Here is a 15,747-nt window from a genome sequence, read left to right on the forward strand (position 1 = left end):
CCTCCTTACAGTTAAAATCACCAACTAACAAGACTTTTTTGTTTGCTTTGAGTATTCTACTCAAACTCTGAATGGTATCTTCAATCATGGTCTCATATTCTTCTTTACTCCATGAGTTAGTCCTTGGTGGTACATAGGTTGTTATTATCGTCATCATTTCTCCGTTTTTGTTCTCCAGATTTACACTCACAATTTCCACCTTTCCCTCTCCATATACTACTGATTTCACTAATAACTCCTTCCTCGTCTTTATCAACACTCCTCCACCACCTTTTCCTTGTCTATCCTTCCTCCATACATTGTAGTTATTATCAAACACTATTTGGATGACCTCATTTGTTTTAGTTTCCATTAAGGGAAGAGTCTGCTGTGAAAATATGAAAATAATTTTCAAAAAATACGAAATTGAGTTATATGGTCTATGGCAACACCCTATCCTTTGGCTTTTGTATGGCAATTTTTTTTTGTCAGACATAAATTTAAATGCCAATATCGAGGAGATTTAAATGGCTACTGCGTGGGCGTGGCAAGCTGACTGTGGCGCATTAGCTGACATGCCAAAGTATGGAATAATTGTTGAAAAATCAAACATGCAACAATCTTCAGGGTGTAGTTTGTAACCCATGTAACAGTTTTGGAACACAATTTGGGTAGGCTGTGGCTGAGTGGTTAGCATGCAGGGCCCACATTCACCGCGTGATGGACAACACAGGTTTGAATCCGCCGCTACCACCTGGGATTTTTCGGTCACCGCCGAGTGACTTGAAACTACCCACATGCTGTCCTGAAGACCACCCATCAACCCGGACTCTAGAGGAAACCGTCCAAGTGAATCAAGAACAAGCTCCGGGGGAGCATGAGCCATGAAAAGATGGTGCCACTATAAAACACTTGCCTGCGCCATGATGGGCTGGGGCCGAATACCATCTAGGCCCCTCAAGAAAGCCTACCGACGCTATAGACAGGCACGTAAAAAAAAAAAATATATACATATATGGATATGAAAAGTGCAACCTGCTCACAAAAATGTTTGGAACAAATGAATACATAGAAAAAAGATTAGAAATGAGAGAAAAGAGAAGATTTACACCGAAGAAGACAATAAAGAAGAAGAGGAAGACCGATAGCTATGCACCTGGAGAGACTGATTGAACCTTGCAACAATGAGGGGCATGGTGTGCCCTGACACCCTCACTTTTGAGCGATTAGGCAATAGTTATGACAGGGGTTGTTCCTACCTACGCTCAGAATACTGCACTTCCCTACATTGAACTCCATCTGCCATTTATCCGCCCAGTCATACAATCTGTTTAGTTCACCTTGGAGAATACTGGCGTCCTGATCCAACTCAATTACTCTACCGATCTTGGTATCATCTGCAAACTTACTGACATCACTACTGATTCCTCTATCTAAGTCATTGATATAAATAATAAACAAAAGTGGACCTAATACCGAACCTTGTGGGACCCCACTCGTAACACATCCCCAGTCAGATCTTTTACCATTGATTTGCACTCTTTGCTTCCTATTGGCAAGCCACGCCTTGACCCAGTTCAAAACTTTACCCTCTACTCCGTGAGCCTGTAATTTAAGCAACAGTCGTTGGTGAGGAACTTTGTCAAACGCTTTACTAATATCAAGATAGATTACATCATAATTTTCATCTCTGTCTACCGCCTAAAATACTTTGTTGTAGAAGGAGAAGCGATTGGTGAGGCATGACCTATCTTTCGTGAACCCATGCTGCGAGTCGTGAATAGTAAGCTATGTTTCTCTAGATGCTCCTGAATGTTCCTGGCTATTATGGACACCAGCATCTTGCCTGTAACCGATGTTAAGCTAATTGGGTGATAGTTTGAAGCAGCTGACCTGTCCCCCTTTTTGAAAATCAGCGTCACATTAGCTACTTTCCATAGGTTGGGCACATAACCAGTATTTACCGACATCTTAAAGATGTCGGTTAGTGGGTCACTGAGTACATCACCTAATTCCTTTAATACCCTCGGAAATATCCCGTCAGGACCTGGCGACTCGTTCTTCTTAGCTTATCTATCTCATCCGGAACTACTTGCCTGGTAATGATTATATCTCTCAATTTATCGCCATCCCCGCCCTCGTACACCTGAACCCTTTCCAGAATAGTCGTTCGATCCTCTTGTGTGAATACTGAAAGGAAGTAGTCGTTCAATAATGTGCTCATATTTTCGTAATTTTCTACTAGCTCCCCTGTGTTCGTTTTCAGTGGTCGAATTTTCTCCTGACTGGGAAGTTGGTGAGAAAATTAATGGCTACGATCACCACTTAATCCGTTTCAACGTCAACATAAGTCACAAACTCGTAGACAATCCGTCAGTGATGCAAGACTACATAAAAGCAAATTTCAAATTAGCCCGTGAGCTGCTTCCCCCTGCGACCATGGACCAACTTAACCTCACCGACAATACAATCGACAATATGTGGAACGACTTCAAAGATAAGCTTTTGGGGGTTGTGAAGGTTACAGTGCCTACAAAATCCAGGCGAGTAAATGGTGCCGTAGATCCACTGTGGATGACCAGAGAAATAAAAAGGGCAGTAAACTTTAAAAAAAAAGGAATTATAACCTAATGAAAGAGAATGACACGGCCATAGCCCTTACACAGTACCACACCAGCCTCAGAGCTTGTCGCACCCTTATTCGGAGTAGTAAACGCAACTATGAAAAACAAATAGCGCGTGACATCTAGACCAACTCCAAAAAATTCTTCACATACATCAGATCAAAAAAGAAAGTAAAATCCAATACAGTAATCCCTCATCTATCGCGGGGGTTAGGTTCCAGAACCCCCAGCGATAGGCGAAAATCCGTGAAGTAGCAACCTTAGATTTATTTTATTATCTATATATATTTTAAGGCTTTATAAACCCTCCCCTTAATCATATAAGCCTTTCCCACACTCTTATAAACATTTCCTATACAGGAGGTCCTCGGGTTACAACTGGCTCGAGCTATGACGTTTCATCGTTATGACACAGTTCCAATAATTGATTCTATAAATCTTGTCTCAACTTCCGACATTTGCTTCGTAAATACGAACTTCGCGAAGGAACTACGTAGTTTGTTGAGCGCGGTGGAAGAATACTCAGAGAAAGGACAATATGAGCGTAGCTCACTTTTTTTTATAACACAACTAGGTAAATACGGAAGGGGAAAGGGAGGAGGAGAGGGACAGGGCGAGTGATAAAAAAAATACAGATTGAGGATGTAGGAAAGTAGAACAAGGAAAAGGCGTGGAGGAAACAGGGAGAGATAGAGAGGATGAAAACAAAGAGAAAGGAGAAGGGTGCGGGGAGAGAGGGTCAGTAGGAAGAGTCAGGTCAGGTCCTGAGGGAGAGTCAGGTCAGGGTTTCGGTCAGGACATGACCTGACTTACTTCTGCTCCTCCCTCCCCACAGGCTTCCCATTTCCCTTTCTGTGTGTGTGTGTGTGTGCGTGTGTGAGTGAGAGGGTGAGTGTACGTGTGCGTGCGTGCGTACGTATTTACCTAGTTGTGACGTAGCTCTTTTCCCATATGTTACAACTAGGTAAATACAACTAGGTAAATGCGAACGTACGGATGCATGCACGCACGAACGCACGCACGCACTCACTCACTCATTCACACACACACACACACATAAGGTCATGTCCTGACTGAAGCCCTGACCTGACTCTCCCTCAGGACCTGACCTGACTCTCCCTACTGACCCTCCCTCCCCACACCCTTCTCCTTTCTTCTTCTTCTTCTTCGTTTGTGTGTGTATTTACCTAGTGGTATTTACCTAGTTGTAGTTTTACAGGGCCTGGGCTTTACGCTCGTGTGGTCCAGTCTCTGTATCTACATTTATCCAACTTTTCCTTAAAGCTTTGCACACTCCTCGCCAATACTACATCCTCACTTAGTCTGTTCCAAAACTCTATATGTATTTTTTTTTTTGCGGGAAGCTATATTTCTTTGTGTCTCTCAAGCATCTTCCCTTCCTCAGTTTTTTACCATGTCCTCTTGTGTTCCTGGTGGTAATTTCTTCTTTTAGTAGTAACTCCTCGTTGTCTACTTCTTCCATTTTGCTCAATAATTTGTAGATTTGTATTAGGTCTCCCCTTTCTCTTCTTTGTTCTAGTGTTGGTAAGTCCATTTCCTTTAGTCTTTCCTCATATGTCAATCCCTCCAGCTCTGGAACCATTTTTGTTGCCATCCTTTGTATTCTTTATAGTTTCTTTATGTGTTTCTTCTAATAGGGAGACCACACTGCCTCTGCATATTCCAACTTTGGTCTGATCATAGTGGTAATCAATTTTTTCATCATATTCATATCCATGTAGTGGAATGCTATTCTTATATTTCTCACCATGTTATACGTATCAACGAATATTTGATTAACATGACTCTCTGGCTGTTTGTTATCTTGCATTATTACTCCCAGATCTCTCTCTTCGTGTACTTTCTTTAATGTTTCACCATCTCCCATTTTATATGTCCATTTTGGTCTTCCTTCACTTTTTCCCATTTCCATAACATGACATTTCTTCACATTGAATTTCATCTCCCATTCCATATTCCACTTCCAAATTTTGTTCAGGTCATCTTGCAGAATTTCGCAGTCTTTACTGTTTCTTATATGTCTTAGCAGCTTTGCATCATCTGCAAACGGGCTCATGTAACTATTTGCTCCCTCTGGCATGTCATTAATATATACTAGGAAAAGTATTGGTGCCAATACCGATCCTTGAGGCACTCCACTCTCTACAGTTCTCCATTCCGATTTTATGTCCTTAACCACTGTTCTCATCTCTCTTCCCCTTAGGTAGCTTTCCATCCAGTTCTTCATTTTCCCTTTCAATCCTCCTTTATTTTCTAGTTTCCAAAGCAGTCTTGTACGTGGAACTCTGTCAAACGCCTTCATCAGATCCAGGTAAACACAATCAACCCATCCGTCCCTTTCCTGTATTTCATCTGTCACTCTTGAGTAAAAGCTCAGTAAGTTTGTCACACATGAGCGCCCTTTTCTAAATCCATACTGTTTACTTGTGATTAAATTATGCTCTTCTAGAAATTGCATCCATTGTTTCTTTATCACTTTCTCACATATTTTACATACCACACCGTCAAAGATATGGGTCTGTAGTTCAGGGGTTCTTCCTTCCTTCCACTTTTGTACATGGGGACCACTTCGGCCCTCCACCACTCCTTAGGCACCGTACCAGTTGTTATTGAACATTTGATGATGTCATATATCGGTATAACCAACTCATTTCTGCATTCTTTCAATATATACCTTGATATTTCATCTGGTCCCACAGCTTTCCTCTCTTCCAGCTCCCCCAACAACTCATATATCTCCTCTTTATTTACTGTAACTTCTTCCATATGAACATTTATCTTGCTTTCTTGTGGCTCATTAAATATTGATTCATTAGTAAAAACTTGCTGGAACTTTTTATTTAGTAACTCCGCCATGTCTTTAGGTTTATTGATTGTCACATTCCCGTCGCTCAGTCTTTCAATTGTTTCTCTTGGTTTAATCTTACCATTTATGAATCTATAAAATAGTTTAGGTTGTTCCTTGCACTTTTCCACAATATCCTTTTCATATCCCTTTTCTTCTTCCTTCCTTATTTTCACGTATTCATTTCTCGCTACCTTAAAATCTTCTTTATTCCTTTGGTTTTTATTTCTTTTCAATCTTTTCCATGCTTTGTCTCCTCTTTCTTTTGCCTCAGCACACCTTGCATTAAACCAGTCCTTTTTACCCTTTTCTTTAGTTTGAATTCTGGTACAAACTTCTTAACCCCTGTTTTATACGCCTCCATAAAACTATCATACTTTTCTTGCACTTCATTTGTTCCCATTAGCTCATCCCAGTCCAGCTCTCCATAATATTTCCTAAGATTTTCTATGTCTGCCTTCCTATAGTTTAGCCTGGTTCTTTTATATGATTCATCCTCTTCACTTCCTTCCTCCTCCGTTTCTATCTCTATGATTACGTGGTCACTCTTTCTCAGAGGGCATCCGTACCTTAATTCATCCTTCAAGTGTATTCCTCTTGTTAACACCAGGTCCAGTCTTGCCGGTTCATCATCACTTCTATATCTTGTGCTTTCCTTCACCCTTTGCATCATCATGTTTTCCATCATCAATCTTAACAATCTTTCCCCCCATGCCACATCTCCACCACTGCTGTCAAACATCTCCCAATCTACCTCTTTACAATTAAAATCACCAACTAATAGTACTCTTTTGTTTGCCTTGAGTATTCTACTTAAACTCTGAATGGTATCCTCAATCATGATTTCATGTTCTTTACTCCATGAGTTTGTTCTAGGTGGTACATACAGGAAATCCCCGATATACGAAAGCTCGATGTACGAAAATTCGGATATACGAAAGTGAAAAATATAGGACAATTTTCGGTTCACGAAAGACATGCTTCGCATATACGAAAAGTACGACAGTTTCGCCCACTGTTTCTGCACCGATGTCTATATCGGTCGCCGCGCGCCGTCAACAGCCTCACGCACACTCGCAGTGATTAGGCAGCAAGTGTCCATGTCCAGTCCCCTCCACTTCAACGCTCATCACTTAGCGTTGCCAGTTTGTGAACCCCTTGCTTCGACTCGAACAGTGTTGCCAAATTAGCGGTTTTCCCGCTAAATCTAGAGGTTTTGTTTGAAATCTAGCGGGAAAAATCTTAAAATTGACAGGAGTAACTGGCGGATTTTTAACTCCAATCTAGCGGCAAATTTTTATGGTTTCACCTATAATCTGGCGGAGTTTTCATGCCATCCTAGCGGATTTGTAAATTTTGAGTTGGCAACACTGGACTCGAATCCGAAACACATCCCAGCCAGCGTGAGGAAACGTGAGGGTGATGGAGGGGTTGGGGGGGGGCTTGGAGTGGTGCGGTGGTGTACTGTTTGGCACGTGTTTCGGGCACGAGAGTCGAAACTGGCCTTTCACAGCTTGGGAAGTAAACATTGGCAATGTTAAGTGATGAGTTGTAGTGACGAGTTAGAGGGGATTGTCCTAACATATGTAATGCATTTCTATAACAGTAAAGGAACAGGAAATGGTAATTGTTTTTAATTATTTATGAGCCTTGCGTTTCATTGTATTGTGAGTAGTAAATTGCTTTTAAGCATAGTTATATTTAACTTTTTTTTTTTTTTTTTTTTGCTGGCGCTGGTCCCTAACCCCCCTATTTATTAACAATCCTATGGGGGAAATGGCTTCGATATACGAAAAATCGATAAACGAAAGGTTTTTTCAGTCCCTAACCCTTTCGTATATAGGGGATTTCCTGTACGTTGTTGTGATCGTCATCCTTTCTCTGGTTTTGTTCTCCAAATTTACACTCACTATTTCTGCTTTTCCTTCTCCATATACTACTGTTTTTACTAATAACTCCTTTGTCATTATCATCACTCCTCCACCACCTTTGCCCACTCTATCTTTCCTCCATACATTGTATTTTTTATCAACCACTATTTGGATGTCTTCATTTAGTTTAGTTTCTGTTAGGCATACTATCATTGGCTCCTTCTCTCGCAGGTAGTCTTGCAATTCCAGCTTACTAGATATTAGTCCGTCTACATTTGTATACATCACATTCAATCCCTTAATTGTGTCGATCTTGTCTAACTTTCCCTCTCTTTCATCTCCTCCATTCTGTACCACTTTCTGACTCAATCTCCCATAACTCTCCAAAAAAATACCTCTTTTTCCTCTTCAGATCTTACATTATTCCTTTCTTCTGCCTCTGTGTGTGTGTGTGTGTGTGTGTGTGTGTGTGTGTGTGTGTGTTCATATAATCTAATGGGGAAGGAGAAAGGGTGGAAGAGAGTGATAGAGTGAGAGATAAGGCTAGAGATAAGAGGGTGTGAGAAAGGAGGAAACAAGGGAAATGAGTGAAGGAAATGGGACGGGAAAAGAAGAGAGAGAGGGAGGGAGGGTCAGGTAAAGGTGAGGAAAAAGGGAGAGAGAAAAGACTTGAGTGGGAGGGAAAGAGATTAAAAGAGAAAAACTGGGAGGGAGGGGAAAGGAAGAAAGAAATGAGAAGGAAGGAGAAAAATATGGGGATTGAGAGGGAGAAGAGAGAAAGGAAGTGGGGGAGGAGTGAACCAGGGAAAAGACTAACGGTGCAATGGGCCGCGTCGGAAAATCGAAAGTCGAAAATTGGGTTACGACATGTCGTTAGAAACGGAACTCCGTCGTAAGTTGAGGACCTCCTGTACTCTTAAACACTTTCAACACTTTTAAACCAACATAATTTTAACAACATATAAATTCATTTTTTTAGTTTGAACATTTTAGGCTAGAAAATGATTATTTTACTGCAAAAATATTTGTAATAATAAATATATAAAAATAGCTATAAACTGCAAAATCCCACGATGTAGCGAAAAACTCGCGATACGATACAATTTAGAAATCTGCGATATAGCAAGACCGCGATAAGTGAACCGCGATATGACGAGGGATTACTGTATTGGTCCCCTGACAGACGAGACTGGATCTGTAACTCAGGACAGTAAACAGATGGCCAGAATCCTCAACAGTAACTTCACATCCGTATTCACAGTCAAGGACATCGAGACCATTCCAGAGGGCCCTGACCCGCCGAGGGGGATCACGCCGCTGGAAATTGACTCAATATGCGACCAAGAAGTGAAAAAGTACTTGGACAAACTCAACACGAACAAGTCAACGGGACCCGACTGTTTGTCCCTGCAGTTATTAAAAGAGCTTAAACAACAAATACTTCAGCCACTCACTAACATATTCAACCGGTCAGTACAACTGAACAAAGTCCCAGAAGACTGGAAGATGGTGAACGTAACACCGATTTTCAAAAAAGGAGACAAAAGCGTTGCATTAAACTACAGACCCATAAGTTTGACATCAGTGGCAGGAAAAATACTCGAAAAGATTATTAGAGATAAACTTGTTCAGTTTCTAGAAGACAATAATATAATCTCCAACACCCAGCATGGCTTCAGAAACAATCACTCCTGCCTAACGAATTTATTAGACTTCTTCCAAGGTATATATAAGAACTGGGATGCCCACATCCCCAGTGATGTTATATACCTGGACTTTCAGAAAGCCTCTGACAAGGTACCGCATGAGCGACTCCTTAAGAAACTGCATTCGGCGGGCATTGGAGCTAATCTGATCGTGTGGATAAGGGATTAGCTTACCGCCAGAAAACGAGTACTATTCAACAGACACCCTTCTGATTGGCTTCCAGTCACTAGTGGAGTGCCTCAAGGGTCAGTGCTGGGACCCATTCTCTTTATCATATATATCAATGAATCGGGACTGAAATCCACAATATCGAAATTTGCTGATGACACCAAGGTAGGTGGAGATGCCCTCACAAAGACCGACTGCGAAATCATTCAGAAAGACCTCAATCACATTATCGAATGGTCGGAAAAATGGCAAATGTCCTTTAATGTTGACAAATGCAAAGTCATGCACATTGGATCCAGAAATAGTAACCACACATACATCATGAATGGGAAACCTCTGCAGGTGATGCAGGAGGAAAAGGATCTTGGGGTCACCATCAGCACTGACCTGAAACATGCGAATCACTGTAAAAAAGCATATAACAAAGCCAACACTATGCTTGGGCTCATAGCGAGGAACTTCGAGTGTAAAACGCCAGACGTGATGCTATCTTTGTATAATTCCATGGTAAGACCGCACCTCGAGTATGCAGTACAGTTCTGGTCTCCTAATTTCAGAAAGGAAATTGATTTACTGGAAAAGATTCAACAACGCGCCACGAAGATGATTCCAACCTTAAGGCCTCAACCGTACGAGGAACGACTCAAGCGCCTCAATCTGGAGGAGAAAAGACGCCTAAGAGGGGATATGATTCAAATCTTCAAGTACCTGAAAAAGTTCAATAACATCGATTATTCCAAATTCTTTAAACTGCAAACCAACTAAAGAACTAGAAATAACGGTTTACCCATTTAGTCAAGTCAATGTAACACGGACATTGGGAGGAGTTTCTTTTCAAACTGAGTCATCCGCCACTGGAACAATCTTTCCTCAAGAGTAGTAAATGCGAATACCATCAACTCCTTCAAATATCGAATCGACCGTCATTTCGCTGCGTCAGGAGTAAATTGAATATCAAGGTGCTTTCATCTGCTACTCAAGCCCCAAGTGGCTGTTGAGCAGATTAAATCACCAAGGCGGGCAACCTCGTAATGAGCCAATAGGCTTTCTGTTGCCTGCATTTCCATGTTTCCATGTAAATGGTTCTGGTTAATGGTAATGGTGAGAGAACTATCCCAAAAACTCATTCTGTTCACTTACCAGATCAAATACACTAGTGAAAATAGGGCTACCATTCCAAAGCCCTTAGAACGCTTGGGGAAGGAGTGCAGTTCCAAGTATGACTCCATCAGAACTCCCAGCAGGGGCGTGGTGTGTACATTGTGGTTCAGCCAAGTCGGGAACCATCCATCAAATATTTCAGGGAATATCAAATTTCTGTCAATGTTGTACAGTGTCCAAAAAGAAACTGTAACAAACTGAAAAAGAAAAAGGTAATGCAAGTTACAAAAGAAATTTCACAGGAATTTACAAAAAAAGTGGTCAACAATCTTTTGAGCACAAACTGTGCCAGGTATGCTTTAATCAATACAGGGTTCTTCAATGTAAGGACTGCAACTCAGTACTGGGTTACAATAGACTACTCACTGAGTTGCCACTTCTTCACATATACATAACTAAATGCTAGATGGTGGGAGGGACACAACTCTACTATAGTCTGTTTCCTTCCATCTGTCCACTCACATATGTTGATGTGGCACCCGCGTATTGTTAGTTCGTGATTGCGTGAAGATCAACTTTTAATTTTTGGTTCTATATTTAAATGTTTGAGTATACAAAGAACCCTCAAGCCCTCTTATGTAAACCGCAATCATATTGTTTTCCACCAATAATCTACCATACAAGCACACGAAAGACAAGCTTGTATCAAACGGTATATCAGATCATACTCAAACGATCTATGGCCTTGCAAATCACTGATATGCGTTATATTAGAGATCAGTGTTTCAAATACCTATAAATCATCTCATTGCAGGTACATAAAAGGATATCTGGCTCTGCAGGTGCCTACAGGGTCATTCCATCGTGAGGAACGTTATATTTGGAGACAAGTTATTGAACTACTCTGAGTTATATTATTAAAAGTGTGCAAGATATATGAATGGCAATTGCATGATATATTACCAATACTTCAGTCTACCTCATGCCACACTCAGTTTGTTTATATGTTTTAATTCAGATTTCATATATATTTTCAAAAGCTGTGTTAGGAATGTTACCACGATGCTACTTCCTCTCCGACTTTGCCTGCGTAATTTCATTAACTGTGATTTTACAGGTTCAATTAAGGAGTGCTTCATATCAGTAACAGATAAACAGATAAGCAACCTACTATAGCCAGCAAATTTGGTTATTCCTAATAATTATTGTGCTGCTAATGGAAATGTGAGACACGTTACTTGTGCGATTTTTATGTAAATAACAATTCACTGTTACTATATATATGGTATAATAACACCCATTTTGAACTAAAATGTGAATTTTCTGTAATTGTAAGTATCCCAAACATAAAAAAAACATTCTGTGGTACAAGATAAATCAATGTTTTTAGAATAAATTAGATAAAATATTGGCAACATCTGGCAACCCTATACGTATGCATAACACTTGTTTATAATGTGATACGGGTAAATATATAGATATTTTTTTATTTCATTGGATAAAATAATGTTGCTGGAGGTTTTTGGCATCTTTTCGATGAGACTATAGCCTCCCTTCCCATTGTTTCAGGCCTCGGTGACACACAAACAGAGAGCAGGTTATACTTTTATTCTGGTCTCCTCATACTTCATCATTTACCTTGCTTTTCTACATCATGGGTGGTGTCAAGAAAGGCAAGAAGGCACTGCGTAAAAGTGCAGAGAAGGCCCGTGCTGTGCAGAGAAGGCCCGTGCTGTGCTGAAGACTTATGACTATGACACAGGTTACAAAGTTGGAAATATTCAGCCACTGCTTGGATTACCAACTACACATATATAGGAAAAGTTGCCCTCGAAAGAGAAGATAGAAAACGGGAGAGTGTGGGAGGGCAAAAACAACGAAAGAGTGAAGGGAGACTCAAAAGAATATGCAGCTGGGGAGTTTTAACTTTAAATGGATGGCCTTTTAATGCTGGCAAACTTTGAATGTCCATTAACAAAAAACTTACTTTTTGGAATGTAAAAAAAAAAAATAAATAAAAAAAAAAAATAAATAAATAAATAAATAAATAAATAAAAAAATCCTGAAAGTGTTTGACTTATCCAATATCCGGCTTATTTGGGTCCAACTTAAGCGGGGTTTACTGTACTTTTAAGTCACTTGCCGATGATTGAAAATAGGCGCACCTATTATCACCACACAAGGGTTACAGATTTGGTGGAGGGACTGTTTTTGTGTCTCGAATGAGGGTAGAAGGCCTCAACAGTAGTCTGTTTTTTTTTTTGTTTTTGTTTTTTGTTTTTTTGCATATGGTGCTGGTAGGTTTTCTTGGAGGGGCCTGATGGTCAGCCCCAGCCTGTTATGGCACAGGCGAAGTGTTTATGGTGGCACCATCTTGCTTGGCTCATGCTGTCCCCCAGAGCTCATCTTTGACCCTCTTTTAAGAGAGAATCTAGAGTCTGGGTTGATAGGTGGCCTTCATGACAGTAAGTGATTGAAAAATCCCAGCCTGTGGCGGCAGGCAGGACACGAACCCACATCCTCCTTGACGACGCGCCTGCACGTTAACCAAACAGCCACCACCTCCCCTATTTATTATATATGACCCTTGAGACATTCTAGAGTTTATTCAAACTATGTGCTTATCATTGTATTCATTCATACACACACTGGTAATATTTCTATGGTTTCTGATTCACATAATTGAATAAAATTCTACTGTAATAAACTCACAAAATCTTGTCACAAGTAAAATTGAAAGTAATAATGTAAATTGTGGGAATTCAAATTTAGATTTACAGGAAATACCACTTTCCAATCAAGGAAGTAAATTACCTGGAATACTCCCATACTCCTAGCTCAGGCTGAGAGAAGTAGAATTGGCCAACACTAGGTTGTTACTTAGCTGTGAGTTACAGAGCTCTGGGAGAAAGATGTGGAGGTATCTGGTAGAGACACAGATGGTGGTGGAAGGCTGGTTTAGTCCATGTGGTCTAAGTGGTAGTGGAGGAGTTTGTGGAGGCTTGACAAGGCATGAAGCCAGGCTCAGTCTGGGAATTGGACATTTAACAGACTTTTCCTCAGTTTACTTCTCAAGTTATGAGAATAGCTGAGAATGTGGGTGTGAAGATGTTCTTGCTATGAAGTCTGGTATCTGAGAGAGCAGAGCTGACTATTTGAGCCACTCAGGTTAACTAGCGTCGCTACATCAGCAGACGCCAATTGAATCCCTGACGATGTTTGAAACACTCTTCACACCGCTTCTAAATGTTTAGTGGTATTGAATTACTAACACTCATTCTCTAATTTTAATCGAATATCATTAAATCAATAATAACAAGAATATACAATATACCGTATTTTGCCGCATATAACGCACTCCGGCGTATTGTAAACTAACCTAACCTCCTGTGGGTGAAACCGCATTGTTTCCATATGGGGTAAAAAATACCTTAATGTAAGGATTTTCCCCAATCTAGGGTATTTTCATCTAAGATATTTTTCATTACCAGACTGAATAAAAATTACAACAGGCTACCATTATGAGAACTGCAGTTGAGTCTGAGTTGAGTGAAACAATCACAGTGTAGAGAGAAGGATAGAAACCATAGGTGGGTAATTTGGAAAGCAAAGATTTGTGACAGACTCTGTCAAAAGCTTTCGAGATGTCTAAGGCAACAGCAAAAGTTTCACCAAAACAGCTATCGGCCGTACCATAAATCAACCCCTTCGACTGTCGAACCTCTTCGGCCATTTTCTGCTACCATAAAACTCAAAGATTTTTTTCCAGAAGGGAAGGGAAGGTGTGGGAAGGCAAAATTGTTGGAATCTGGCAAGGGGTCGGGACAAGCACATCTTCATCAGCCCCTTCGCATATTTTATGCGTCAATCCTGTATTTCTATCATTAAGATAGTGGTAAATAATCCAGGAATTATAAGAAAGTTTATTTGATCTAATATGAATTGGCAAAAAAAAAATTAAATAAATTATTCAAAATGTTGTTAAAGATTTTATGGTTTGTATCATGATTTTTAACCCTTGCCGTGTCAATAGGCCTGCTTGATTAACTCAAGCAGGTAGTCTTTTGATATAGCTCCGATGGGGCTCGATCACTTTTCTAATGACTCCTTGTTTGACGGGATGGGAGTGGAGGGCAGAGAAGTGGTAGCGGCGGGCACGTGTGGACTCCCTGGCTGCAGACAGCGTGGAGCAGTGGAGGGGTGAAAACACAGGGCGGCGGGAATGCCAACTTTATCACTCATGCTATGTACACAATAATACCTATATATTTACCATTCAATCAACCATTTTATTTGTGATTAGTGTACATCGAAAAATATGTATAATTACACTAAAATGTGTAAAATGATTCAATCATCAGGATTTCCAAGTACAGGTGTTTGCAAAAGCCACCAACCCAACCCCTAGGAATGGAAGGTGTTGGGGTCCACTTATAGTGCCCAACAGAAAGGGGACACTGTGTAAGGGATAGGGAAGAGGAAGGTGGTGGGGGAGATGTATGGTATGGCCGCAAGAGAGATGACCAGGAGTCAGTTAAAAAAGCAAGATCACTAGTAGAATGCCGCTTGCAGAACCCACACTGGTCAAAAGCTTTTGAGATGCCTAAGGAAAGGACAAGGAGTCACTTAGGAAGGCAAGAAGTTCACCAGTAGAACACCCCTTGCAGAACCCATACTGGTGATCAGAAAGAAGGTCAGAAGTTGGTAGATGCTTAAGAACTCTCCTGTTAGGGTTTGTTTCAAAATATTTAGGAGAACAAGAAAGTAAAGCTATAGGACAGTAGCTTAAAGGATTAGAGCGGTCACCCCTCTTAGGCACAGGTTGTGTAGGCGTACTTCCAGCAGGAAGGAAAGGTACCATAGATATTGAAAGGCAGAGATGAAAGAGATTGACCAGGCAGGGTGTCAGCACATAACCACAGCTCCTAAAGACAATATGTACTTACTGAACCAATGGCAAACACAATGGTAGAGAATAAAAAGTCCTGCAGGTCTCGCATCCTTGATCGCTTCCTGGCACTGTATCCCAGAAGGTCATTCAACAAGGCCAAAGAGAAATAAGTAAACTGCAACAGCTGCAAAGAGAAAACAACAAACTTATAACATATGTATAGTATGTATATATTATACTTTTGAAATCCTTCATCCTCCTTCTCCAGATTCTTTTCTTCCTCCTTGCTTTATTAATGACATTTTTCATTTTCTTTCCATTCCCCATCATTCTTTACTTCCTTTATTCATGTTTCAGTTCTCTCTCTCTCTCTCTCTCTCTCTCTCTCTCTCTCTCTCTCTCTCTCTCTCTCTCTCTCAATCACTCGAAGATGATGTTGAAGTGTACAGCATTTTACAGCAGTCACTTAATAACAGCAACTCACTGATATTAGGAAACTTTAATCTCCCTCATACTGACTTGGCGATACTGTCGGGTAGA

The 15,747-nt window shown here is 40.6% G+C and overlaps 1 protein-coding gene across 5 annotated transcripts in view; it reads right to left on the minus strand.

Annotated features, from left to right (window-relative positions):
- LOC126984299 (androgen-induced gene 1 protein-like) overlaps positions 1-15,747 on the minus strand; it is a 149,404-nt gene that overhangs the window by 111,299 nt on the left and 22,358 nt on the right. For all 5 annotated transcript variants that reach the window (XM_050837925.1, XM_050837924.1, XM_050837923.1 and 2 more), the window contains exons 3-4: positions 15,263-15,391; positions 10,356-10,573 (exon numbers count right to left, since the gene is read on the minus strand). In XM_050837925.1, the coding sequence (XP_050693882.1) occupies positions 10,356-10,573; positions 15,263-15,391 (347 nt within the window). The remainder of the gene's footprint in view (positions 1-10,355; positions 10,574-15,262; positions 15,392-15,747) is intronic.

This window comes from Eriocheir sinensis, chromosome 56 (genome assembly GCF_024679095.1).
Source record: "Eriocheir sinensis breed Jianghai 21 chromosome 56, ASM2467909v1, whole genome shotgun sequence".
NCBI classification, from domain to species: Eukaryota; Metazoa; Arthropoda; class Malacostraca; order Decapoda; family Varunidae; genus Eriocheir; species Eriocheir sinensis.